This window comes from Labrus bergylta, chromosome 7, assembly GCF_963930695.1.
Source record: "Labrus bergylta chromosome 7, fLabBer1.1, whole genome shotgun sequence".
Classification (NCBI taxonomy): Eukaryota; Metazoa; Chordata; class Actinopteri; order Labriformes; family Labridae; genus Labrus; species Labrus bergylta.
Window position 1 is genome coordinate 23,015,713 of NC_089201.1, and position 26,464 is coordinate 23,042,176.

Below are 26,464 nucleotides of genomic sequence, written 5' to 3' on the forward strand. Positions count from 1 at the left end.
GCTCCCACCCGAGGATCTAAGACTGCGGGCTGGCTCATATGGTGTCAGTAACTCTGTTATATAGCTTGGAGCCAGCCCCGTCCGTGCTTTAAAAGTAATGAGTAAAATCTTAAAATCGATTCTAGAACGTACAGGAAGCCAGTGTAATGAAGCTAAAATTGGAGTGATGTGATGTCGTCTGTTACAACCAGTAAGAAGCCTAGCTGCTGCATTTTGGACCAGCTGGAGGTGAGACAGTGACTTATTTGTGATTCCGGAAAAGAGGGAGTTACAGTAGTCAAGTCGGGAGAAGATGAGGGCGTGGATGATCTTTTCAAGGTCTCGTTGGGTTAGGATTGTTTTAATTTTGGAGATGGTGCATAGATGGAAGAAGCTTGATCGGACAACTGTTTTGATATGGGATTCAAAGGTGAGATTGCAATCGAATGTTACTCCTAGATTTCTGGCGGTGGGTTGGACATTGGTGAATAAGGGACCGAGGCTGCTCTTTGAGATATGAGTGGTGTTTGGCGGGTTGAATACTATGATTTCAGATTTAGAATTGTTCAGTTGGAGAAAGTTTTGCGCCATCCAGCAGTTGATATCGCTTAGGCAGTTTCTGACAGCAGCTAGGCTCCTAGGGTCCTCAGGTCTCAAAGGAAGGTATATCTGTGTGTCGTCTGCGTAGCAGTGAAAGGAGACATTGTGGCGTTCAATTATTTGGCCAAGAGGCAGCATATAAATGGAGAATAAAATGGGACCTAAACCGAACCTTGCGGTACGCCACAGGTAATGTTAGAGGTAGAGGAGGAGTAGTTACCGATGGTGACCGCGAAGGTTCTTTCTAAAAGATAAGAGTAAAACCAGCTAAGTGCAGTATCCTTTAAACCAACCCAATGTCTGAGACGATCAGTTAAAATTGTGTGATCAACAGTATCAAAAGCTGCGCTAAGATCTAAAAGAATTAAAATTGTGCCCTCCCCTCTGTCTGCTGCTAAAAGAAGGTCATTGGTTACCTTGAGGAGGGCAGTCTCTGTGCTGTGACAAGCTCTAAAACCGGATTGGAATTTCTCAAAGAGGTTATTTTCAGTCATAAAAGATAAAAGTTGTGTTGAAACCACCTTTTCTAAAACTTTTGATAAAAATGGAAGTTTTGAGATTGGTCTAAAATTGTTAAAATCAGTGGGATCAAGGTTGGGTTTCTTTAAAAGTGGTTGGACCACAGCATGTTTAAAAGCAGAGGGGACTACACCTTCCGCCAAGGAACTATTAATAATGGATAAAATACTGGGTCCAACTGTGTTAAAAACCTCTTTGAGAAATGTTGTGGGAATAAAATCAAGGCTGCACGTAGCTGATTTCATATGGGTTAAAATTTCAGCTAAAAAGGTCAAGGACACTGGCTCAAAACTGCTAAAATAACTGTTAAGTTCCCTGCTGGTGTCTAAAATACGGTCTGGGGGGATGATTTGTTGCCTAATGTCCTTGACCTTATTAGTAAAATAAGTTAAAAACTTCTCACATAGATCCTGAGAAGGATCAGTAAAATAAGAAGGGGAGGGGGTGGTGATTGATTCTAAAACCTTTAATAAAATTCTGGGGTTAGAATGATTGGCTAAAATCAGATTAGAATAAAATGCTGCTCTTGCGCCTTTAACTTCCTTTTGGTATTGTATCATTGAATCTCTCCATATTTCATAAAATACATGCAAGCCTGTTTTTTTCCATTTTCGTTCTTTCCTTCTGCAGTCTCTTTTTAGATCCTGAGTCAGTTCGTTTAGCCATGGCTGTGGGACTCTGTTAGGTTTTTTGTCTTTATAGGGAGCAACAGAGTCCAGCACAGTTTGACAGGTGAGATTAAAAGAGGAGACCAGCTCCTCTGTGTTAAAATGTTGGTAAAAGGCAGTTGAAGAGACAGAAATAAAAAGCTCCTTAAACTTGCTAGCAGACGTAGAGTTAAAAACCCTGCTGCGGACAGGTGCCTTGCTAATAAAAGGTGGCTGAGATAAAACCATTCTGAATAAAACCAGTTTGTGGTCTGACACACAGATATCCTTTGTCTCAAATGTGTTAGGGCTGAGACCACTGTATAAAACAAGATCAAGTGTGTGGCCCTTAGAGTGAGTGGGTTCCTGTATTGCCTGAGTAAGGTTAAAAGATTCTAGAATATCCATAAAATCACCCGCGAGGGACTGAGAATACAACAATAGTAAATAGATGGAGAGAAAAAATATCTAGCAGCTTCAAATTCTTAAAAAAAACTCAAAATATGTAAGGTACTGAGTGTGAATTAAATAAAACATGGAAGAAATTTGATGCAGTATTCATGAATATTGCCTGTTTGGTTTTAGATGGGGAAAGTTAAATGATCTGTACTTGAATAAACTAAAAACACTATGAATTTGTACCAGAAAAGGACATCACATGGCCTAGTGATTCTCAAGTTGTATATTGTTGATGAAAAGGCAGGCTCTAAAAAAAAAAAAGTGATACAGGGTGTGGAATAAATATGAATATTGAAACATATTAAGCCAATAACACTTTATCAGAAAATAGACGAACCTCATTTAGTGCATTGGATACATAAATAGATGATACTTTACATTAATTCACTTTCACAGGGGTTAGGGTATTGCAGGGGTTTCATGCATCTCTAGTCCACGTCTTTATTGGATAGCAAATCGAAAATCTTAGAAATACAAAAAAAATAATCAAAATACCTGCCTACTGAATAACATAAATAAAGGAAAGGAAAATGCATCCAGGTCCCTGTCGTTTCTAAATAAATGAAGGTCAAAGTTTTGGAAAAGAAAAGGGTTGGCGATGTGTTCACCGGATGTGCATCGATTAATCCAAACTGTGCATCGATTAATCCAAACTGCTCGTCATTTGTTCTGAATACGTGTTCCTCTCTGCGACTGTCCGCCACTAGTTTAGTTGTGAACCTACGCTTTTGTCGAGACTTTTTGTGAAACACCGGTGAAACAGATCAGTTTATATGGAAGCCCATTTCCGCCAGCAAAAAATAAAATAAAAATGAAAATAATAAAGTCTCATAATTTCAAACTTTTTATCTCACTATTTTGACTTATCTCATTATTATGACTTTATATCTCATAATTTCGACTTTTTATCTCATAATTTTGACTTTTTTTAATCTCATTATTATGACTTTATTTAATTTATTTTTTTATTTTTTTAACTGGCGGAAATGGGCTTCCATAAGTTTAGCTGCATTCGCCTGTGTAAATAAAAAAAACAGGCAAAAACTTAAGACGACTATGAGGAAACTGCGCATCGTCAGCCGTCGATGAACCGCTCGAACACAAGCAGAGCTCGTCAGGTCAGTCGCTGACTTGTGCGCATGTGCGGACTAGATTTCGGGGATGGGTCTATCGATGGACTCAAGATGGCGACTCTGGCGAAAAGCGCCAATATATTTAGTGTACTAGATGCCCGAAATTAACCCTCGGTAACCGGGTTTACTCACACCCCTCGGAGGGGTTCCGTGAAACATGAAGCCCGGGAGCATGTTTGGGAAGAGGAACTGACCGGAATAATACCGTAAACAAAGTCAGCGAGATGTGCGAGAGCTATGCCCGCTCGCTGCTGCGTGTGTCGGTGGCGCAGATCTGCCAGGCTCTGGGCTGGGATGCGGTTCAGCTCACTGCGTGCGATCTGCTGTCGGATGTGCTGCATCGATATATCCAGCAGTTGGCCAGGGCCTGCCATCGCTACTCTGAGCTATGTGAGTTGTTGCTTCTTCTTCTTCTTCTTCTTCTTCTTCTTCTTCTTCCAGTGCCCCCCCCCCCTTCCCCGATTTACTTTTTTTTTTTTTAACCCCTCAAAACTGAACACAGCAGATCACAGTTGTTGTTGACTAGCTGTGTGTGTGTGTGTGTGTGTGTGTGTGTGTGTGTGTGTAAGCTTGCGCCCCCTAGGAAAGGTTGATGTGTCAAAAAAAAAAAAGTACTGAAGCTACACAGCTAAGCAGCTTCTATGTGTGGTTATTATTGTAACCTTTGTGGAGGTCTAATGTAAGCAGTCTTATGTTTTAGATTAGATTAAATCAGTGTGAAAACCTGTTGAGCGGTCCTTCAACATCAGCTCGTATTTACAGTGAAACTTTTCAGCCCTTGTGGGAGGGGGGTGTTGGGGGAAGTATTAATGATGAGGCTTAATGGGCTTTGTTTTGATGCTTCGTTGCAGATGGACGAACAGATCCGGTCCTGGATGATGTCAGCCAAGCCTTTAGGCTGCTGGGAGTGAGCCTGAGTGAGCTGGAGGACTACGTCCATAATCTGGAGCCTGTGCCCTTCACCCATCAAACGCCACTCTTTCCTGTTAGCAAAAACAACGTGCTGCAGTTTCCCCAGCCGGGAGCCAGAGATGCAGAGGAAAGGAAGGATTACGTTCCAGATTACATGCCACCCCTGGTCTCCTTACAAGAAGGTCAGTTCATGTAATGGATGTGTAACAAATTATTGTTGTGTGTAATTTAGGGCTGCACTTTAATTTGGGGAGGTTATATGGCCAAGTACAATATCAGATTTGCAGACCCTGCGTTTTTTTTTTTTTTTTTTTATATATTGGTCAATGTGTGACGTAGCATTGTATTAAAGTTCTGAAATGCTGCAGAGCGCCGTTGAAGTCACATTAAAACTCAAATAGTAATTTCATGTGAAATAAAACCAGCGATAGAAAGTGATCGATTGTATTGCGGCTGTGGCTCAGTTGGTAGAGTCGTCACCTCTCAACCGGAAGGTCGAGGGTTCGATCCCCAGCTGGGCAACATGTCCGTTGTGTCCTTGGGCAAGACACTTAACCCTGAATATCTCCCGCTGCTTCAGTGGTGGTGTATGAATGGGATTAGTTACTTCTGATGGACGATACTACATAGCGATCACTACCATCAGTGTGTGAATGGGTAGTCGGAAGACTAGAAAAGCGCTATATAAGCTCAAGTCCATTTGCCATTTGCACGTCTTTCAAAATGATCCCAACATTGTTGTTTTTCGACAATATGTAACTCTTGTGTTCTTTCTGTGTTTTCTGTTGGTTAATAGTTTGTTAGAGGTGGACAACATGGTTTGATCTGATCCAAAGTTTTGACAGTATATGAAACGGTTATATTGTGCACTCATTTGACTATGGTAGTTTATCTAGGGGAAAAAAACAGAGCAACCTTTCTCATGTTCATCACTTGATCTCCTTTTCAGTTTTTTTTTTCATTAAACTTTCAACGATCATGAATTTAAACATACAACTCCTGTCAACAAAAACTTTATTAAAATGCTCTTTTAGTTTAAGACAGACTTTTTTGTTTTACAACAACCTGGCTGATAAGTGTATGAATCTATACCTTTTGGTTGTGGTATCAGCTTGTATAGCTCATCATTTTAATCTTAATGTGTAAAAAAAAAAAGAAAGTACTGAACTCATTTTTTGTTCCTCTTGTCTCTAGAAGAGGAGGAGGAGGAGGTCCTTGCTGACATGGGAACCTCAGCCGAAGCCATGCAGGTGGCACTGGAAGAGGACGAGGAGGACATGGACGAGGATGAGACGGTCAACGACGAGAACCACCCGCTGAAGAGGCACCTGGAAAGTCCAGATGCAGCTATGGGCATGATGCCTACCTCCAAGAGACCACGCATGTACCCTGGCCTCAGTCCTGAGTGGGGGATTGAGCCCAGGGAGCCCCTTACTTCTCTCAACCCTCAGCGTGTCCCTCCAGGCATGCTGCCCTCTCATGACAGCCTCGATCCCCTGTCACCCGAAACACCCTCTGGAGCCCTGCCTTCCTTCAGACCTCAGCCGGTTGTACCAAAACACTCGGATCAAAAGGGCCTCACCACACCAGGAAGAAAGACTAAGGTCTCGTCCCCTGGCAGACAACGGACTAAGTCACCTAAAGGAGTCCTTCCTGTTCCAGTGGGAAGTAGTCCAATCCACTCTCCAAAGCCGTCTAAGGAGAGAAAGAAATCCCCAGGCAGGACCAAGAGTCCTAAAAGTCCCAAGAGCCCAAAGATGGGTTCAGCCAAAGCATCCCAACCCCAGAGCAAGACAGAGAGTGTGCAAAAGCTGCCGCTGTCTGCTCTGAATGAGAGGATGGGCAAAGAAAACATCCATATGCGACTAAATCTTGAGGACAGGGACTTAGCTGAGGGTCCCTTTAAGAAGCTAGAGCCTGATAACGCAGCCATCGATGACTCCATTGATGCAGTGATTGCCAGAGCGTGTGCTGAACGGGAGCCTGATCCTTTTGCATTCTCCTCAGGCTCTGATTCGGATAGCAATGGATTCTCCAGCCCTAGGAGGCTGACCATCATGGAGCCATCTACACCTAAAGTCCTGATTGGGGCCAGTAACTCTATAAAAGACACATTAACACCACTTCACCTACAGGCATACCCAGGCCTAGGAAATTGGACTATGGATGATTCAATTAATGAGGTTATCCGAAAGGTCAATCAGGGCGGCCCATCTGCAGCCCAGCCAAGCCAGGAAGACTTCTTGTCCTCAGGATCTGCCTCACCGCCTACTCCTGAACCTCTGCTCAAGGTGTTTGAGGAGAAGAACAAGATTGTGTCATCAGTGGATGTAAAGAAAAAGCTGAAGAAGGAGCTCAAAACTAAAATGAAGAAGAAGGAAAAGGACAAGCCGAAAGACAAGGACAGGGAGAAGGATAAGAGCAAGGTGAAAGAGAAGAACAAGGACAAGAACAGGGATAAAAACAAAGACTTTTCCAAGGATGGCAAGATGGCCTGGAAGGATTTTGGATTGAAGGATGACGAGCTCTTCCTTCCACGAGACTTTACTTTGCCAGAGGGCTCCATCAAGATCAAATCCAGAGATGGAGATGGACCTAAGAAGGAAAAGGAGAAACACAAAGACAAAAAGAAAGATAAAGAAAAGAGTAAAAAGGACAAAGACAAGAGGGACAAGGGTAAAGACAGGAGCAAGGAGGACAGGCAGAAACAATCTGCATTAGCCCCCTTTGCTCTGGGTGAACTTCAACCCCTGTTCAGCCCCTCTGCCTGTCTGCGTATTCCCTCAATGCTTCCTCCTTTGGCCCCGATCCTCCAGGATAAGGACATAAAGAGCAAGGAAAAGGACAAGAAAAAGGACAAGAAGGAGAAGAAGAAAAAGAAAGACAAAGAAAAGGATAAAGAGCGAGAGAAGGCCAAAGAGAAGGAGAGGGAGAAGGAGGAGAAGAGGAAAGAAAAAGAGAAGGAAAAGGAAAAACGAGAGAAGGAGAAAGAGAAGGAAAAAGAGAGGATTAGACTGGAGAAGGTAACCCCCTGTTTTCTTCAGTTGTGTTAGAATATTTTTGTGTTAGCGTGTCACTGAAACTTACCTTGTGCCTTCTGGTTCCTCAGGTGAAAGTAGAAACTCCAGCACCTCTACCATCTCCAGTCATCCCCAGACTGACACTCAGGGTGGGAGCAGGCCAAGACAAAATGTAAGCATTCAGCGACTCTATCTAGTTGATCTCTCAACATTTCTTCCATCAGTGTTTATCACTTACGCTAAGTTTGCTTCAAATGGCAGATTCATGACTTGTTTACTTATTGTTTGTTTTTGATTAAATATTTTCTGATTGAAGTCAAATCTATTTTTAATGCGTAAAAGTTCCCTTGCGTGAAAAAAAAAAGTGCCTATTTTGTAACATGGAAAAGGAGGCTCTTTTTGAAGGCCTCACTAAAAAGTATTTTTTAAATGTTTGCTTTTGTTTCTACATCAGAACACTGAAATGTATTCACAGACAGGGTTAGGGTTAGAGATAGTGAAAACAGAGTTACAGAGATGTCAATCTATTGGAACATTACAACACTACATTGTAAAATGATGTACCAGAAATGCCACTGGAGTACCGTGCTGTTGTGTTTGTGTTCACTTTTTTCCCGTCTCTGTCTCTTACTAGTGTTATCAGCAAGGTGGTTCCAAATTCAGAGCCCAGAACGCCAGCACCCAAGACCCCAGCCACCAAGTCAGGACCTGGTAATCGCCCTCGGACACCTCCGCCACCCCCAATATTCACCCCAGTGGTACCCACGCTGCCCGTGCCTGCCTCTCCACTCCCACCAGCTCCTGCTCTGTCATCGTTGCTCTCTCCTGGCCCCATGATGTCTCCGGCAGCGTCCTTCAAAACACCAGTCCGAAGCGTCGTTACAGAGACCGTCAGTAACTACGTAGTGAGTGTTAACTCACCACATTTATTTATTTCCAACATATCTATTTTTAGAACAGTGTGTTTATAACTTTTGGTTCATCTTTAAGCTAAGACAAAGAGTAATGCATGTGCCTGGATGGACATTGACTAAATGCTACTTTGTGTAAATGTTGGTTGCTTTCATCACTTTTCTACTTGTGTCACTGATGCTTTGGATTCTGTGTCTGCCCCAAAAGATCCGAGATGAATGGGGAAACAAGATCTGGATTTGTCCTGGATGCAACAAGCCTGATGATGGCAGTCTCATGATAGGATGTGATGACTGTGATGATTGGTATCATTGGTAAGAGACTCATTTCTTTTTGTGTATGTTTTTGTTCATGGCCTCATTGTACCCATGCATTGTTTTGTTTTGCATAGTTGGTTGTTAAGTCCCAGACAGCTGTTAGCTTCAGTTGAAGCCTTAGTTCACTGTGTTTTAGTGATACATAAGAGTTTTGGTTTCATAGTTTTCTGTTTTCAGCATCACAGTAAGAAGTGCAGTAAAGCAAGTCTTTTATTTTAAGAGATTTAAAACAGATTGCTTTCTGCCAGTTGAAATGTCTGCTGATGATCGACAGGACAAAAGTATACACATGTCATTATGGTCATTATACACTGTTCTTACTTCAAAAGATGACTTTTTGTATATTAAGAATTATATGAAGTTGAAGGGAACAATCCACTTAAGTTTAAAGTAGATGTACTGCTAAAACGTGTTGTTGTGAATGACAGTTTTCAGTTCTTTTGGTTATTGTAACCCTCAGAGAAGAATACATTCAGTTTTTTTTTCACAGTGTGACAGTAAGGGCAGGTTTTGATTTTCCGAGAAAATTCACATGAAAGAGAATAAATCAATAAAAAGAGATGAGGGGCGTTTTATTCTGTCAGGTTCAGCTTTTACTCTGAAAGTAAATCAGCCTTTCTTTAGTTATTCAAGATATTTTTGTGATGCAGAGGCCAAATACATGAAAAGAAATACAGTATGTGTCATCCTCTTGATTAGTAGAGAAGTTGACTATTTGTAACAACTGTGTCTCTGTTGGGGATTGACTTAATAACAATGGAACCAAATGCTCAGTGTAGCAAGCAAAAAAAATGAAGGTTACAGTTTAATTTCTGTGAAAGATTATGCCGATGTATTTAACATACTTCTCTAGAAACTTGTGGATCACTGGACATTAAAATACATTCACATGGGAGATAGAGTATGTTGGGCCTTTATGTTGTTTAGAAAGTGAGGTTAGTGTTGTGACTTCAATAGGAATTTGATCAGAAATGATGAGTTCTTTATTGGATACAACTGAGTTCTTTTCAAAACATTTGTAGGGAGATTTTCATGACCTGGATGAATGTGGGAGGCAGCACTAGGATCATTTTTTATTTAGCTTCAAAGAAACAATGTTTCCACTTATAAATAATACAAGATCAGCCTGATTATAGACTATCCTCCTTCTGTCTACTAGCAGTTTTCATTTTCACCTTTGCTTTCTGTGTATGTTGAAACAGATTTTCCATTTCATGAAAAATTATTTGTGCAAAGATGTTTATTTGCAGAGTTTTTTGCATTGGCTAGAGTAGCCGTCACATTATATTCATTTTCATCAAGATCACTCTGCCCATCCAAGATAGGGGTAAGTCTGTGGTAACATTTTGAGTGTTGAAAGATATCAGAATATCATACTATCATACTCTGAAGGTAAGTAAACCCAAATGTCTTATAGCTGTGGTAGAGAACCTCAAAGAAGTCAGTATGAGTAAACTAGAATTGTAATTTTAATTTGTAGCCTCAGATTTCTAAAATTGAAACCTTAAACTGAAAATATAAGGATTTTAGGAATGTAGGAATTGAAGATTTAGGAATATTGGCAACAACAAATTCTTTGATGGTTTCTCCTTAATTCAACTCTGTTAAAAGTGTAAAATTGAAGACATGTAAGTCAAATGAATGTAAGCAGAGAGTGACACATTGTAGAAGAAAACAGAGAGCACATTAGTTAAAGGTCTTCTAAGTCGTTGATTAGTTGTGTGCAGAACTCTGACCTGCACCCTCCAGGTCCCGGTGCTGTCCTCTTTTATAAACTCCCTATAAACTCCATAACTGTTCAGGAGCAGAAAGCACACGGTTGCACCTTTGTCAGGCTTGTTAACTCATTAAGGGTAGAACTGTATTCAAAGTGCAATGGTTATCATAATTTTCATTAAAAATGTTTTTCTTATAAGCGTACACACTATATACGGGAACAAAAAACCTTATATGTCAGATCTCAATATCACCACACACAGGTTACCTGGAGGCGGCCATTGGTAGCATAAATCAGTTTGATCTCAGCCATGCTTCACAACAGGCTTTTCCGATATTAACATTTGTTTTCCTCTATTCAGTTAATTTGACAGTAGTTAGTTTGTTGACCCAGCTGTGTCATTGCAGATATTTTTTGTAACCTAATTATAGTTTATCACCGACCATAACTCTCCTCTTCTGTTGTCTGCTCAGGCCCTGCGTTGGGATCCAAACAGCTCCTCCCGAGGATCAGCCGTGGTTCTGTGTCAAATGTTCCAGCAAGAAGAAGGACAAAAAACACAAGAAACGGAAACACAAACCGCATTGAGACTATGCAAAAAGCACACAGACTGTTTTTTGGACTTAAAGCCATCAATGAACACTCATGGCACTGCTGTAAAATGAAAAAACTAAGAAAAAAAAAAAAAAAACGAAAAAAAAAAAAACTGTGGCTCATGCTAACATGGGATGATTTTTCTAATGATGTCAACCATGATGATTTGTGATTTGAAAAGAAAAACTGCTCTAACCAGCACATATCCAGCCTTATCCCTCATGCGGAGCTCTGTGGTTTTTTCCCTTTTCATCTGTAAATTGTTTGCCTGTTTCTGTTGTCTAGTCGTCAGAGATCGCAGAAATTATGTTTCTATCGGGAGCCCATGACGAGTCAAGAGCTCACAAATCCGAATATGAGAACAACTAACCTCCACTGTCTTTATTTCTGTTCCCTTGTGTAGCCACAGGCAGAGTAAGCTCTAACATTTCACCAGTTTTCTGCAGTATCATTGAAATGTCATGTATATAATGACGATGGCATCGGGCGTGTATAAATGTGTCAATACCAACTCCCAAGCCAAGTGCATTTGGTCTTTGGGATTCTGATTTAAATCCATTTTCAGATGTTGGTTTTTAACTCAAATGATTTTTCTGTAATTTCTGTACATTTTTTAAATTTAAAGTTTGTATTTTTATTTTTTTCCTCACATGGATTGGTCCTGGAGTCATACTGTAGCTGTGCTTGTATTGTGATTATTTTCGCTGATATTTCAATATTAAAGATGAATAGTCTGTGCACTCACAGACTTTAAGACGTAAATCTCATTAACATCAAAACTGTTCCCACATTTTTCTTTTATGTTACCTTCAACCTGGACAGAGTTCTCTTAAGTTTACCACCCCCCCACCCCCCCCCACCCCTTTTTTCAACAGGCCGTCAGTTTAATTCACATGAAGAACAGGAGGGAAATATTACAAAGAACCAAGATTCAGATGTTGAATTTTCTTCCCCTCACACTTGGATAGATGGAGTTCAGGAACCTCCCATGCAGCAGTCTGTGCATTAGCCTAATATCGGGGTTGAGTCTGCTGAGCTGTCATACAGCTCCTTACCTTTGTATGATATGTGGGAGAGTGCATGACAGTCACATTTCTCTGGCTTTGCTTTTTTTTTTTTTTTTAAGAGATCAACTGTGGATTGCAAGGAACTGATTTCTTTCTTCTAAAAAAAAAAAAAAAAAAATGTCTTCTTTTCCATCTGCAGCAGGGTTGTTTTTGCTTTCCCCTCAGTGACCACACGGTGTCATTATTCATGCACAAACACTGTTGCGTGCTGCTCATGACAATAAACGTGTAGACAACATGGCAGGCCCAGGAAATAAAAGATTTCATTCACCACGTTATGAATGTAAGAAATGTAACGGGTATCTCTTTGTTGATGCATGTGGAATCTTTATCTTGTGAAGTATGCCTTTAAGTAAATCTGCTCCAGATGTGCCATCATTCATGAGAGAACCAGCAATCAGGATTTACAGCTCATCAGAAGCTTAAGACTTTCCATAGAGAGGAATGCACTGAGAGATAGTAAAGTGTATCTACTCAGATGTCAGTGGACTATCAGGTCTTTACATGCCTGATCTACTATTATTCAATTCTTTGAAGTACAATGTAACTGGGAAAGGTTTGCGAGAGTAGTACTTACAAACTATGTCTGTTTTGAAGGATTTTATTATCCATCAAAGAACTCAACTCTGTAAGGTCTGGATGTTTACCAGATTCTCTGTTCTTCTATTTATTTCTGGGAATAATCAGAAGATAAGTGCCGGTTCACCGCAGAAGTCTAGTCGGTATATATTCTAGCATACCAAACATGTATTTTGGTGCAAAACCATTTAAAGATTTATGAAGAGGAGCAGTGCTTTAAAATCAATTCTTTGATGGGGATGTGATGTGCAGAGCAGCAGGGTTCTGAACAAGCTGTTGCTTTGAGAAGTACTGACCCATTAAAATGATTCAACCTACTTTTTTCGTAAAAGCATCCCAATATCTTACTGTTGTAATAGGCTGACTTTTATCTTGATGGCTGTTGAAATGTAGGTCTGAATATAACACGGTTCTTGCATGTGTGTCAGTCTACATAACACATTTTAGTTCAGGCTTAGTTTGATTCATTGGAGGGATGGGAAAATCCAATCACTGACCTGTCTAATGCCTCATTTGATGAGTACAATCACAGCGACGCCATACATTTGAATGATGCATTTAAAAATAAATAAATAAAAAAGGTTTAAAATTATATAATTAAGGGCTAGAAAGCACACCTGACTCATTCACTTTTTTTTACCTCTTAAACTTCTCCCATTACTTACTCGACTATCTCTTCCCCTCAGTTCAAGTGTCTACTTCCATACACGGTCATGATGGAAGTCTACTCAGTCTTCCGATAACACTTAATCAAGGGGAAGTGGAAAAAAAATGATGCGTGACCTGTGTAAAGGGGAAGTAAAAAAACGACTTCTGCCCATGCAAAACAGGCTGACATTTCAATGTGGTGTAGCTCTTCAGCAAACGAAATGCAGACTCAGGCACGTCCACACAGACAGACAGACAGACAGACTTAGGAGACATACAGTCTGTAAAATCTGTAACGAAGCACTGTTGTGTTAAATTATTTGCAAGTTTCAAGCAAAGGGTATTGCAATGAAAGCGATGATACTTTGTGTGAATTAAAATGTCAAGGCGGTCACAGATAGCAGTATCCCCCTGCTGAGCAGAGGGTAATGTGCTAACTCCACTCATGGGCCTCTCTCGCTGTGTCAGTCCCTCTTCAATCACACATGCTGGTGTCAGGTCTCGTACAGTCCAAAACTTGTTGCTAGCATCTGTTGGATCATAAATTTCCCCATGGCCTGTAAAGAGAGGGCTCTGGCATGTATGCAAAGAAAAAGGATCCAGGCTGTATTTCTTATTAGTTAAAAAAGAATCTTCTCACCTCGTGCAGCTACTCATAAGGCACCACTTAATTTATTTATGATGCTGATTATTTATATTAACACAGGTGTCATGTGAAGGGCTGTAACCAAGGATTCACTGATTCATTATTAAGTCAAATGTAGAAATTTGGAGGAAATTGTCATCACAAAGAGGCAATACTGACTACTTCGAATGACCTTTTTTTTTGTCCAATGTTTTCTTTTTTTTTTTAAAATATCACGGTGAGGGCGCCATTTGCAAAGCGGTTGCAAAGAAAGGTGGCGGCACAGGTTTGAATCCAACTTGTGTCTCCTTTCCTGCAGGTCATTTCCCTCTCTCTCTCTCTCTCACTATCTACTGTCCAATCTCAATAAAAGGCCTAAAACAGAAATATGTGCACCAAGCTGTAACAGTTTCAGTTTTTACCCACAAAAACACAGACAGTATTTGTTTGCGCGATCAGTCCTAAGGGAGCACACGAGTGGTAAAAAAAAGGGAAAGCTGATGGTTGCTTTCACTGATCACAAGGCCACCTGCAGTGCTGTGAACACGTGCAGTTATATGACTGATTACATGACACACTTGAGTGCTTTTTATTTTCAACCGCAGCAAGCACTACCCACTAACACCACCTTTCTCTTCACTGTGGATGTGAACAGGAAGTTGCTGTTTTGAGTGCAGCAATGTGTCTTTCCTTTCAGAGGTCCACTGCACAGTGCCTGTTGTGTGTGATAAAGTTTTCTATTTTGTGTCACACTATTTTAACCCCAGAAACCTCTCTTGCATGAGGCCTAGCTTGCAAAGCATTAATGCACAGCCCCACATTATCATACTGAGCATTCTTGTGCATGAGATGAGAGCAGGAAGAGAGACCTTCGCTCACTCTGTGCTCTGCATGACGCCTGTGGCACTGACAGTCATACTAAGCAGCAACACACCATAAAGAACTGGATTTCAACATCAGTGTTTAAAATATTCATGTCAGAAGTGAGAGCAGGGCTGAAATGAAGAGGATTTTGCGCAACGATCAGAGGAAGTGGAGCCTCTTCATGCTGCTCCTCTCAGCTATGATACCCGCACACACACACACACACACACACACACACACACACACACACACACACACACACACACACACACACACACACAACGACATGACCCTGTTTCAGGCGACTTTCCTTTTTAATATCATGTCACTCTAACAGGACCCAACGCCTATGGGAGAATGAGACCTAGATGTTAATTCTCCTGGGTTTTGTACAAAGAATATTGTGACAAGATACTTTCAAATTAAAATCATATTGCGTAAGATCAGGAAGATAAGGTTCAAGTGTAAGATATGAGAGAATTCATTTTTGCAAGTTCAGCTGCTTAGAAACTGATTTGCCTTTGTCAAATTCCCAACTCCATGCCCTAGAAAGAAAGGCAAATGAGCTTGCAATGCAAATTAACATAAAAGACGAGTCTTTATTCTCTCCAGGTGGTTCAGCCTGTTTACTTTGTTCTGAATCGTGCCATTAACTAATAAGGCTTCCACCAGTCATTTAGTTGTAATGTGGACCATAGTTTTGTCCTAATACACTCTGTAAAATCACATGAACGTACTTATCTGAGTACATTTACATTATTCTGTAAAATAACATCAGTAGGGCCCACATGTCGGACTGAAACAGAGTCACAGGCTTTATTCTGATGCAGGTACCGAATCAAAGGTACATCAATTAACTGCAGTTTGAAATGGAAAACAATGTGGGCTGTACAATAACCTTTTTTTAAATACTGCTGAATATGATGTTCGTGTATATCCAATCAGGTTATCTTTAGCCCATCTCCTCCAGAATAACAATGGCAGGAGGTTGTCCCCAACAGGGTCATTATGAGCCCGCTCAGAGAGGGACCGTGACATGTACTCTATATCCCCACAGGCTGAATTGAGATGGTTAAAATATTATCCCACTGTATGTTCAGGTGCTTAATGATGAGGAGACAGGTGAGTGTTAAAAATAGTTATAATGGGCTGATTTGAGTACACCAGACTCCCAGGAGTGTACCTTTCCTCAGCCTTTATCTGGAACACTTCCCTGATTCAAATACATGCCAACATGCATAGAAGTGTGCCACTAAATCAGGACTTGTGGAGGAGATTTTGTGTTAACTGTGTCATCGTTTCCCCTAATTTTCCCCAATCTGCCAGCGGGAATAAATCATCCATGTCCAATATACTGAAGTTTTCCTAATATGGGTGTCAATTAGTGCAAGAGGGCTACTGTGGCCACAGCTCTACAGCCTGCAAACTGGGCTGCCGCAGGCAGCACAATGCATTAGCGCACGATGAGCTGTCAGAGAGGATTATTTCAGCCACGCCAGTCAGCGAAGGGGGTGGGCGCCGCTCTGCTGCACTAAACCAAGGAGAAAGAGTGGGCGGAAGACAAGAGAAAGGAAGAGAAACACACAGAGGAAAGAGGGAAAGAGAAGAAAGTGTCCATTACACCGGGTGGATTTTTCCAGAGCACCGATGTTGGAACATTCTTCTGAGCTGGCCCTGGTGCAGAGTTTGTATGCCAACAGCATGCGCTGTCCCCCCTCTGCGGCCGGGATCTCAGTCAGGAATGAGGACCTGCCTATGAGGTACGTTGAGGTTGGCCCCACATTCAAATCTGGGCTAGCTTTTGTGGAGCAGCCTGTATTTGGACTGCTTCTTTGTCCAGGCTGAATATTGTGATAGGATGTATTGTTTCCAGTTGAGCCGCTCTCCCATGCTGTGACTGTGTGAGTGTGGGAAGGGTGGTGTTCTTCTGCGGTCCCCATAGGTTTTCCTTTTCAAGGAGCCCAGAAACTATGTATTTGGGTCTAATGAATATGGATGTATAAATCAATATAATCTTCACTTGATTCAATCAGGAGGTAGTGGATTTGTTCTAAATTGTAACAAAACACAAAAATCAATACCTTATAGGATTCTGGTGTCATTTAATTTACCTTGCTCCTCTTTTCAAAGTTCCACTCAGGACTCAGACGCTTGCATCAACTACAAAAGAGTGAACGATGAATTTGTCAGTAATGCAGATGTTTGTCTCTGAATGAGTCAGGCCACAGGAAAACACAAACCGGTGTGACAAGATATCTACTGAAACGAGTCCTGGCTTTATAGAATCCTCAGTCAAAAAGCAAGAGATATTAATAATCTTTGAAAGAACAGGATGCAGCATTTACATCTACAACAGAATTTGCATTGATTTGGAAGAACTGCACCCTGATAACGCAGTGTTATCATGTGTGCTCAGTACACCTTGACACAGTAGAAGTTCTCTCCATTTTGAGAGCCCTTCAGTTGGTCGCCATTCTGCACATTTTTCACAAAAGGCTGAGCTAAGAAAAAGTGTGCCTCGAAGTTCAAGGCGACGTGTTCAAGAAGATAGAACGTGGCCTGTATGGATTTAACGCTGTCCTATTTTAATGCTGCACTGTTTGTCACGGAAAAGGGTGCAAATTTAAATGCTGGATGTTGAGGTCTGGCAAGAATGATTTGAGTTCTGCTACAGTAAGGGGAAAACATTTGATGTAAACAACAACAAAAGCATGGTACATAGGGAGGATTATGATAGGATTACAGTAGTGATAAACTCAGATTAAGAATAGGACGTTAGTATTAGAAGGTGCCAGCAACTCGGCATCAGCCTCTGGAATTCACACCAATAAAAATCTCTTAGAAATGCAAAGGAGATGCGAAGTCAAATGGTAAAAAAAAATAAACCATGTATGTGTTGATCAAACCCACAAGGAAAAGAGGAGCTGCTCCTTTTACATCAACTCTATTCAATAAAATCCCCTGAGATCTAATTGAGTCTAAGAAAATATGTGGATGCCACGGGTGGGATGACATTATTGTGTTTTTCCTCCATTTTAATGAAACCTGATTCTCCTGAGAGGTTTTGACAAGCTTTTTATGGCAGCCCCTCAAGCTTAATGCAAATGCATGTTGCAAAGTGGGCTTGTCTGCATGTATGGCAAAATAGGTTGCATGTGACATTATGCATACAAGCCTCTTTTAGGCACTGTTTAACAGAGCACACGCTGCACTGGAGCCAAGTTAAAATTGCCATGGTTACAAGGATTATGTTGGATCTCATGAATAGGATGTTTCTTAACACTTGCTATGGATGATATTTTTGGATTGTGCAGTTGCTGGTGTAATATTGAATTGGTTCGATAACTAGGCTCTCTCCCATCCCCTGCCTCTCTGCTATGGCAAACAGCACTTAACACCCCCCACCACCCCACCCTCCCCCAAGTGTAGAGGCCTCGCCCAGCAAATCCAGCACAACAAAAGAAGATAGGCTCTCCCTCCCCCTGGGGAACAACAGCCCAGCACAAAGGGCAAAATGACCTATGACCCTGGGGAAAAGCAACTCAGCAAGACTAACTGCAATTTAACTATCTCACTTTGGATTGGAAGAGATTTACAGACCTAACACAATAAAACTGTACATAGTAGTATTCACTTGACTAATCAAATCCAAATAAAAAAAACCTGGTGTTGAAATTAAGACTCCTGAGGCAAAAACGGAAACAGGAGCAGTAGCCTATATTTAATCTCGATGATTACATGGGTACTCAATTTTAACACTTTAAAATGACTCCCTTATCAGAATCTGTGCGCTCCAGACTCCTCTTACTCAACCAGCCTGCACAATGAGGCCGAAAGGGATCTGCATTATTTTTTTTTAATCAGCCATTATCAGTATCATCAGATAAAAACACCCTATACTGTATAAACTCTATTTGAGACCACGTGCCAGACCCTATGGAGATATTACGGTAATTTTTTTTTTTTTTACATCGGTGGTGGGAGCGTCGAGGGTCGAGAGAGAGAGAGAGAGAGGCAGCATGGTTTCAGACTTTTTGTTGAACAGGCCACGCCTCTGGTTTGCTGCAGCTCCGTGTGACAGCGGGCTCGCCTCATTTTATTTCAGTCGGGAGACGCGAGAGAGACATTTGGAGGAAGGAATAAGGCGGATATCGGTGCCCCCTCTCTCTCCCATGCAGTTTTGAAGAAGACGCCCCCCCCCACCCCACTCCCTGCACCTGTTCGGCTTCGTCTCGTTTAGCCTCTTGTGAGCGGACGCTGCTTCTCATTGTTAAGATAGCTTGACGTTGTTTTCAAGATGACTTCGACGTACAACCTGGATTTCCACCCTTTAACCGAAAGTCGGTTATTGACTACGGGGGACACAATGTAAGTAACCAAAAACTACCGATACGCATTGCGTAACCATCTTTTTTGTGTGTGTGTGCGCGCGTTTGTGTGTGTGTGTGTGTGTCCGCAAGCAACTGCAAATAATAGTTCAGCGAGTTAGCTTACGTTAGCTACCGGGAAGCTAACATTGCTAATCATGACGAGCTGTGACGGTGCGCTCACCTGGAGTTAAATTAGTTTGTCTAACTTGGGTCAACAAAGCGTTGACCGCAAGTTAAGTCTGTTTAAAAACACTCGCCACTACTTTTAAAAACTACAATTAAAGCAGTCGCAGTGTTTGCTGACACATTGCTCGAAGTGAATTTGCTTGTCGACGGTGTGAGACACTGGGCGCGCTGCGTGCAGTCAAGTGACATGTGCTTCCGGAGATCACGCGTTTCAGTATCAGTAGAGACAATTTAAGAAAAACAAAAACAAAAAAAAACACCCATTAGGGTTCAGAAACATGAGGGATGTGTGCAGCTTTGTGTGTAATCGACTTTCACCGCCGCCATCTGATTGCTTTCGTGTGGTTGTTTGAGCAGAACCAGGTCCTCCTTTTTTTTTTTTTTCCATTTCAGTATCAATAAAGGGAAGTGCGTTGAGCATACAGTAACCCAGTTAAACTTGATGTTAAAGTGTGCTGAAGCTGTAATGTGTTGCCAGATCTAACACCCATTTTTTATTTTTTCTAATTTCATTTGTGTTTGAAGCCTTTTAAATGAAGTGTGGAGGCAGCACACACACACGGGCTCGGCTGGACTCGCTGACCCTCCCCGTCTTTCTGCTAGCAGCTAGCATCGTTAGCCACAGCAGCCGTTCCCAGGCTTGTGGTGCCTGCCCCCCCCTCCTCCTCCCCCCGTCCATGTTGAGTGTAGAGAGTGCTGACTGAACGGCAGAAAACACGTGGTTTGCTACATTATTGAGCCATTAATGGAAACCTTGTGACACGACATGTAAACAAGGGAGGGTGGGGGGGGGGGCATTCACCAAGCACAGAAGTGAATATTATAACTGTGTCGACAGAACAGTTAATCCTGTTTGACAAAAAAAAAACATTCCCAGCACCACTGTCTGCATCTTCAAGATTGTTTAAATTGTAAGTGCTGCACTTACACAGCAGTGTTATCTCAAATATTCCAGCAAAATGGCTCTTGTCGTTTGATTACATGGTCCAGCACTTAAATGCATTTTCACTCTCATTGCTTCCAGTGGTGTTTCTTTTAGTAGTTTTGTCATGAACATTGAGCAGGTTACGTAATAAATGCAAAGCCATTTTTTTTATTTATTTTTTGTTCCTGTATTTCACATCTATTTCTCCTCGTGTTTCTTTACTGAAGTGAAACAATCGGTTAATAAGAAAAAGGGTTTATTAAAAATAAAAATGCCGATTACTGCAAATTTCAAGTTATAAGTGAGCGTCTGCTGATATATTTTAATCTCATACAGAGTATTTATTTTAGTCTATTTTAGAAAACCAACATTGGGAATCAGGAAATTGTGATAGTTGCTGTTCACTTCTCTATAACATTTAGCATTCCCTTAGTCAGTCACTATAATTAAGAAAACAATTTTTAATTAAAATGATTACTTTCAGCCCTGCCTTTCACCAGAAGCACTCTTGTGAAATTAATGGGCATTATGAGTAATAAACTGTTAATATTATAATTTTTTTACACTTTGGAGTGATTTTTGTGTGAAGCACATCTCGTATGTGTTACCTGGGGACAGTGACGTGTTGATTATCTGTTCCCAGTTGGATTTGATTGATTTATCCTTCTGTTTGTTGACAGTAAGAGCGACTATCATGGCTTAAGTGTGATCCATTGGCAGCCAACACAGCCGTAGTGCTATGTCAGTAAGCTAAGCATCACAGTGATCCCTTTTTGTTGTGGCCGGTGAGCCGTTGATCCGTGCGAAGTGTAGTATCTTGGCACAGGGTCTGAAAAGGCTGCTTGGGCCAGCTGTTTGATTCTCTCACCTCGCTGTGAGTGACGAGACAAAGGTGGTGGAGGGTGAGTGCCATCCAGCCAGATGTTGAAACTCAAGAGAGTTGGACGGCTCTGATCTGGCCTGTCACCTGGTCTTTTGCGCCTGCTGCTAACTTTGCGCTGTATTAATTACAAGAGTGACTGTTCCTGTCCCGGAACTACATGCACAGCCTTGGAACGCTAACAGTCACGTCGTGTATGTGTGTTTGTGTGATTAAAGGTTGAGCAAATTGCTCCACAAGCTTTGCTAACAAAATGTATTGTAGGACAGAGTTACATAAGACACAATCACTGTGTCCGTGGTATAGTCAAAGCTCACTGTCTCTTGCGTTATCAAACAAAGTTGACCCAAAAGGTATTTTGAAGCAGCAACAAAAGCTATGGGGTGTCTGAGTTTATTATTCTGAAAATGAATATCAATTTGCCTAACCCTTTAAGGCTAATGCACTGTTCAGCTCAGCAAACGTGACAGAGACGTCAGTGACTACAGTCCCCATCGAGTGCAATCAGCTGTTTGGTTGAAAAAGCCCTTCTTGAGTGGACAAGTCAAGAGTTGCAGTAATGGACTGGATTGAAAGGATGAGACAATAATAGGGTCTCTATTTTAAATTGATGCCTTCCTGAAGCAGAGCGCATCTGTTAGCAGTTGTAGGGTGTGTAAGAAATTCTTGTAATATGCCGTATAGTCTGCAATAAAAATGTTAGCTCCTCAATTTAAGTGTTCTGAGTGAGAAATGTATGCAAGCTATGCATGTTGCCCTAACAACGCAGTGACAAAAAAGGCAGAAATCTCCTTTTACAGCCAACACTTGTTTAAAAGTCTTCGTAGTCCTGCAGTCAATTTAATTTGTTTTAATTGAAAGATAATTTATTACAAGGTATTGTTATAATTGATAATTGATTTTAGTAATGAAGAGGGAATAAACATATGCTGTTTTAGTCTTCTTAAATGTAGACTCAGAATTTCTGTATCATTTATTTTAAACCCAGACTTTCAGTTTTTTTTCCATTAATTTGAAGATGCCACTTGGACTTTGGGAAATCCGTCTCACTTTTTTCACATTTTGAAAAGACTAAACTAAAGGAATAGAGGATCGATTTTCTACACAGAAAACAGGCAATATAATTCCATGTTCAGAACGGAGATTGTATTGGCTTTAAGCTGTTCTGCCTATCACAGGTTTGGATAATGAATGACTCAGTAAGCCAGGAACGTCAGCACACTCTGTCAAAGTAATCAAATGTAATTGCTGTTTTCAGTGGGCTGTTTGTCTCTTCTTTTGAGATGCAGCGGTAAAGTGGCTGCCTTTTCTGGTGAGTTCCACCTGAAGATTTAAGTTCATGCTAAATCTGACACTGACGCAGGCATTAGCACAGTTTTAGTCAGTTGGATCTTTAACTGTTCCTTCACACCAGCTTTACTTTAGCAACGTCATCCATAACTGCCAGGGACTCGTGGTGTGATTATGGAGCTAATGGGGCGGGCCTTGTCATCAGATGCTGGCCGTCTGTTAACATGCAGCCTATTCAGAGGCTGATTGAACACGTCTGTCTTCATCAGGGGAGATGCAACAATGAAATCGGGCCATATTGAGCTGAATTGGACTTAATTCCAGGGCTAAACTATTTTATTAACATATAATCAGAACCACAATGTGCTGATTAGGGTCGTAACACTATACTATGCTATGGAATTCAGATAACACACATTCCTCCTTTTTGAGTGCCTTCTGGCCTCAAGCGTATTTCCCTCTTAGTCGTCAATTGTTTTTTTTCCTACCCGAGCAATGGGTTAAAGTGGTTCCTGCTCTGTGGTCCTTTAGCTGATGGTCTGTAAATCCTCATGCTGTTTTATGAAGTAAAACTTCTAGCTTGTCAGAAATATTCTTTTATACCGACTATGAAACGTTATTTAACTTGGCAGAGAATATTCAGACAGTTTTGTTAGTAGTGAAGAAAATAAAAGCATGAAGAAGAGAGAGCCTTTATGTTGCACTTGACAGCTGTCAAAAATATTACCAAGGCATTAGAGGCATTCTGTGTCCCGTTGAATCAGCTTATAGAGTCAGTGGTTTCCTGAAAGAAATAGCAACTCAGGACTTTTTTTTCTGAAGGTATTACCAACAAACAGCTGTTCAAGCTGACTGATTTCCTTCTCTCTTCAGAGACATTACGCGTGTCTATGTGAACTTTAACTTTGTTTTAATCCCCAATAAAGGGTGACAGCAATGTACTGCTAGTTGCCAAAACAGCCTAAGGCAAAAGCGTTTGTCTATGACTCAAATAGGAAGAGGGTCCGCCTTATGGGTAATGGTGTCCTCAGTGGTCAAAATGACAATTATATGAATATTTTTATACTAAAATTTACGTTAGAAGTACCAGATAAAATGATTGGTTGTCTAGTAGTAATTAAAACAGGAATTTTGATGAAGTGAAATTATTAATAAAAATGTACAACAGTAAGGTTGCTTGGCATCAGCAGCAGTGACAAAATAAAATCATGTGCCATGTGATATTTTGCAATGATCCCTTATGGTTTAGGCATGACTAATGTCAATCCACAATGCTGAGCTTTCAAGTTTATGTACATTACTCGGCAAATTTGGCTCGCCGTCTATTTCGAGCATGGTAAAGGTGTCGCTGGCATACTTGCACGGTCAGAGCTCACCAACAGGACGGACACATGCTCCAGATTAATCACCTGTTTTTATGGGTGATACAGCAGTAAGCACGCAACTGTCGCTAGTCTGGCTCTGCATGAATTGTCAGCTGCTTCAGGGCGTCTTGAAGCACGAGGAGCTGCCACATTGCAGGGTTGTTTGTGGAAGCTCGGCAAAAGGCTTCCCTACAGTTTGGGAGCACTCTGCTGGCTGGTATGGGAAGCAAAGCGTGTCAGTTTTAGCAGAGTAACCTTCAGTATTTCTGAGTCAGTACATAATTAATAGTGTTTTTGGTATTGGTAAAAATTCCCTTTTTTGATATGATGGTAAAATCAGCAATCTCCTTTTGTTGTTTTAATTGGGCCAAAAGAGTAATACTTTTGGACCTGTACTGATGGGCTTCATTTATTTTTTTCATAAAAACTTGGCTTTGACTGACTATTAATATTTTCTCTCTAACATCCAGTGGTATCAAGTTTTGCAGAAAGTAGTATTTTTCAGTTTTGTCGTACAATCGTCGAATTCTGTCCCCAAGTAGACGAGAAGTGACATAACTTTCAACTGTGCCATAGAAAAAGTAACATTTTTAAATAAAGTATTTACAGTGAAAAGTATTTAATACTGAAACTACGCTTAAGCTACTATACATTCATTGAATAGAATCAATCACGCCGACAGAAACACTTAAAGGAATCTTGGTGTTCATGGGTTATTTTAATGACAGCTGTCTTTTTCTATCGGAACGGTATCCTTAAATGACTTCTTTCCCTGATTTCAGACTCTATTCACTATCATATCTCTACAATAAAGGCACAAAAAGCCCCAAAAAAATCTTTAAAATGTTTTTTTAGTTTTTTTTAACTTGACCTTTTAACATCTCCCTGCTTTGGCAGATCGTCAGCAAATTAAAATCCTTCACGATCTAAGATCGTTATATCGACCACCACTACGTGATGCCCTGTGCGTTGGTCAGCAGTTGTTGGCTGTTCCGCTTATTTTAACTCAGTGTGGTGGCATTAGATTCGTTCCTGAAATACTTCACTTTCATTTCTGCAGACCCTGCATATTGACTTTAACGTTGGGCCAAGCGTCCTCTTACAAGGGAGATTGTAAAAGATGTTTGCTCTAACGCTTGTCTTCAATAAAAACAAGACAAGCTGAATGTCTTTCTGCTGCTTCGAAGACAGTACAGGCATTACATTAGGGTGTCAGACACAGTCATACATTACTGACGCTGAGAGCTATCTAATGTTAGCAGCAAGATTTGGTTTGCAGCCCTCAACTTTCCTACTAGGAAAATTTACTTGGATGTAAGAAAGTATGTTTTGAAAAATGATTTGAAGTTTTGAGTTAATTAAAAATTGTAGAAATTAATAACCTTAGAAATGAATAATTGTTGTTCTCAAGTAGATGATTTTTTTTCCCAACACGTCAAGTAGATATTGCTTAATCTCAGCAGATGCAACTTTAAACTGACATTCTTCTGGCAGATCCTCATATGCAGCTGTCACATTTGTGGTAACCAAGCTAGCACAGCTAGCCATAACTGACTAGCCCTTTAAAAGGAATTGTTCAACGTGGTAATTGGCTTCTCTGGTTTCTGAAAGGCATTTGTATAAGAAGCTTGGCAATTTTCTTGGTCAGTTAAGTAACGTTCTGAGCTTTAGAGGATCGGAGGGATGCATTTTTAAACTTTAGATGGCGCTGGACCAGCTGTTTTCCCTGTTTACATACTTTACCCAAGTAAATGTTTTATATTTAATATTAATTGTATTTAGCCACGTCTCACTTTCAGAAAGAAATGTTTGCATGTTTCCAAAAACAAACAACTGTTTAAGAATAACCAAGGGACCTGAGGAGTTATTACTTCAGATTTACCTAGTAACCAGTAAATCTTTTTTACCTGCCACTTTATTGTATCGGGCAGCATGGTGTTAAGACATATGAAACTATTCAAGAAAATACTGACATGCTCTTTAACAGAAAAAAATGATTTCAATCAATTTACGACAGAGCAGATCAAGTGGGTCAGTAAGTCAGACACAGAAACAACACGAATACATCCGCTTTATTTTCAGAATAAAACATTCAAGTTTGACAATTGAAACAATGACCATATGTGTTTGGTGTTGTCTTTATTGTTTAATGCCACATACATATCTGGTGGAAGCGGTATTTACAGTCGCTTCTTTGTCAACGAGTCACAGCCAGCTCTTTTTTAATCATCTTAAGCAAGGACTTGAGACCGCCAGACATCAGGTCAAACACACCTTCAGCAGATAGACCCGTTGTAATGGAGATGCTAATCCGTGGTGCGCTACTCTCAAGAGACACTGAGCCAAGCCATTCCAGCACATATCCCATCATATCCCCAGAGTGGAACAAGCCGAAGACCTGCATTCAATTTTTATTGTTTTCTGTCACAAATCACTCTGCCACATAACTTTTATTGAGCAATAGGTTGAGCAAATGTAACAATTTTTTTTTATTAAAATTAATATAAAAAAGTATACATTCTCCTCAATTCTTGCTTTCTCAAGTTCATACTTGAGTGGTCATAGCAAGCTCTTAAAGCAATTCTTACTGTTTTAACGCATCCACTGTATGGTGTATGTATGCTTTATCATATTTGTACTTTAATACTCTAATTCATTGAGTAATATGAATTAATAACATACAAACTGCTTTGTTACTTAAAAGTATTGATGGATAACCCAGGCTGAGATATGTGTATTTTATTTACATTCCTCAACAGCTGTCTTTCCCACCAGCTGTTTTTCTAGAGACAAAGCACAGCTGCAGGGGGGCTGGGAGTTTAATGAAAAAGAGACACTGTTTTCAAATGACTTTACT

General features: G+C 40.7%; 2 protein-coding genes across 8 annotated transcripts in view; both read left to right on the top strand.

Annotated features, from left to right (window-relative positions):
• Window positions 1–3,356: 3,356 nt before the first annotated feature.
• On the top strand, window positions 3,357–11,588 carry taf3 (TAF3 RNA polymerase II, TATA box binding protein (TBP)-associated facto). 2 transcript variants are annotated; one of them, XM_020658845.3, is made up of 7 exons: window positions 3,357–3,727; window positions 4,189–4,431; window positions 5,444–7,272; window positions 7,359–7,441; window positions 7,904–8,174; window positions 8,389–8,495; window positions 10,689–11,588. In XM_020658845.3, the coding sequence occupies exons 1-7, from the start codon at window positions 3,562–3,564 to the stop codon at window positions 10,801–10,803; spliced, it is 2,814 nt and encodes a 937-aa protein (XP_020514501.1). In that variant the 5' UTR covers window positions 3,357–3,561; the 3' UTR covers window positions 10,804–11,588. The 2 variants fall into 2 exon arrangements, with proteins under 2 accessions (XP_020514501.1, XP_020514503.1); XM_020658847.3 differs by having other exon boundaries at window positions 3,358–3,727; window positions 7,904–8,159.
• A 4,513-nt stretch (window positions 11,589–16,101) lies between these two features.
• LOC110003753 (cugbp, Elav-like family member 2) overlaps window positions 16,102–26,464 on the top strand; it is a 31,443-nt gene continuing 21,080 nt past the window's right edge. Inside the window, exon 1 of one of the 6 annotated variants that reach the window (XM_020659344.3) lies at window positions 16,102–16,352. In XM_020659344.3, the coding sequence (XP_020515000.1) occupies window positions 16,240–16,352 (113 nt within the window). In that variant the 5' untranslated portion in view covers window positions 16,102–16,239. Of the gene's footprint in view, window positions 16,353–18,671; window positions 18,961–26,464 lie in introns of those variants that run through there. The other 5 variants (XM_020659324.3, XM_020659337.3, XR_002278923.3 and 2 more) reach the window with 5 other exon arrangements.

Bases quoted from the DNA above. Each gene is read 5' to 3' on its own strand.
- taf3 (XM_020658845.3), top strand. From the start codon at position 3,562: ATGTGCGAGAGCTATGCCCGCTCGCTGCTGCGTGTGTCGGTGGCGCAG. The intron at 4,432-5,443 runs GTCAGTTCATGT...TCTTGTCTCTAG, and splicing joins CCTGGTCTCCTTACAAGAAG to AAGAGGAGGAGGAGGAGGTC. The intron at 7,442-7,903 runs GTAAGCATTCAG...GTCTCTTACTAG, and splicing joins GGAGCAGGCCAAGACAAAAT to TGTTATCAGCAAGGTGGTTC.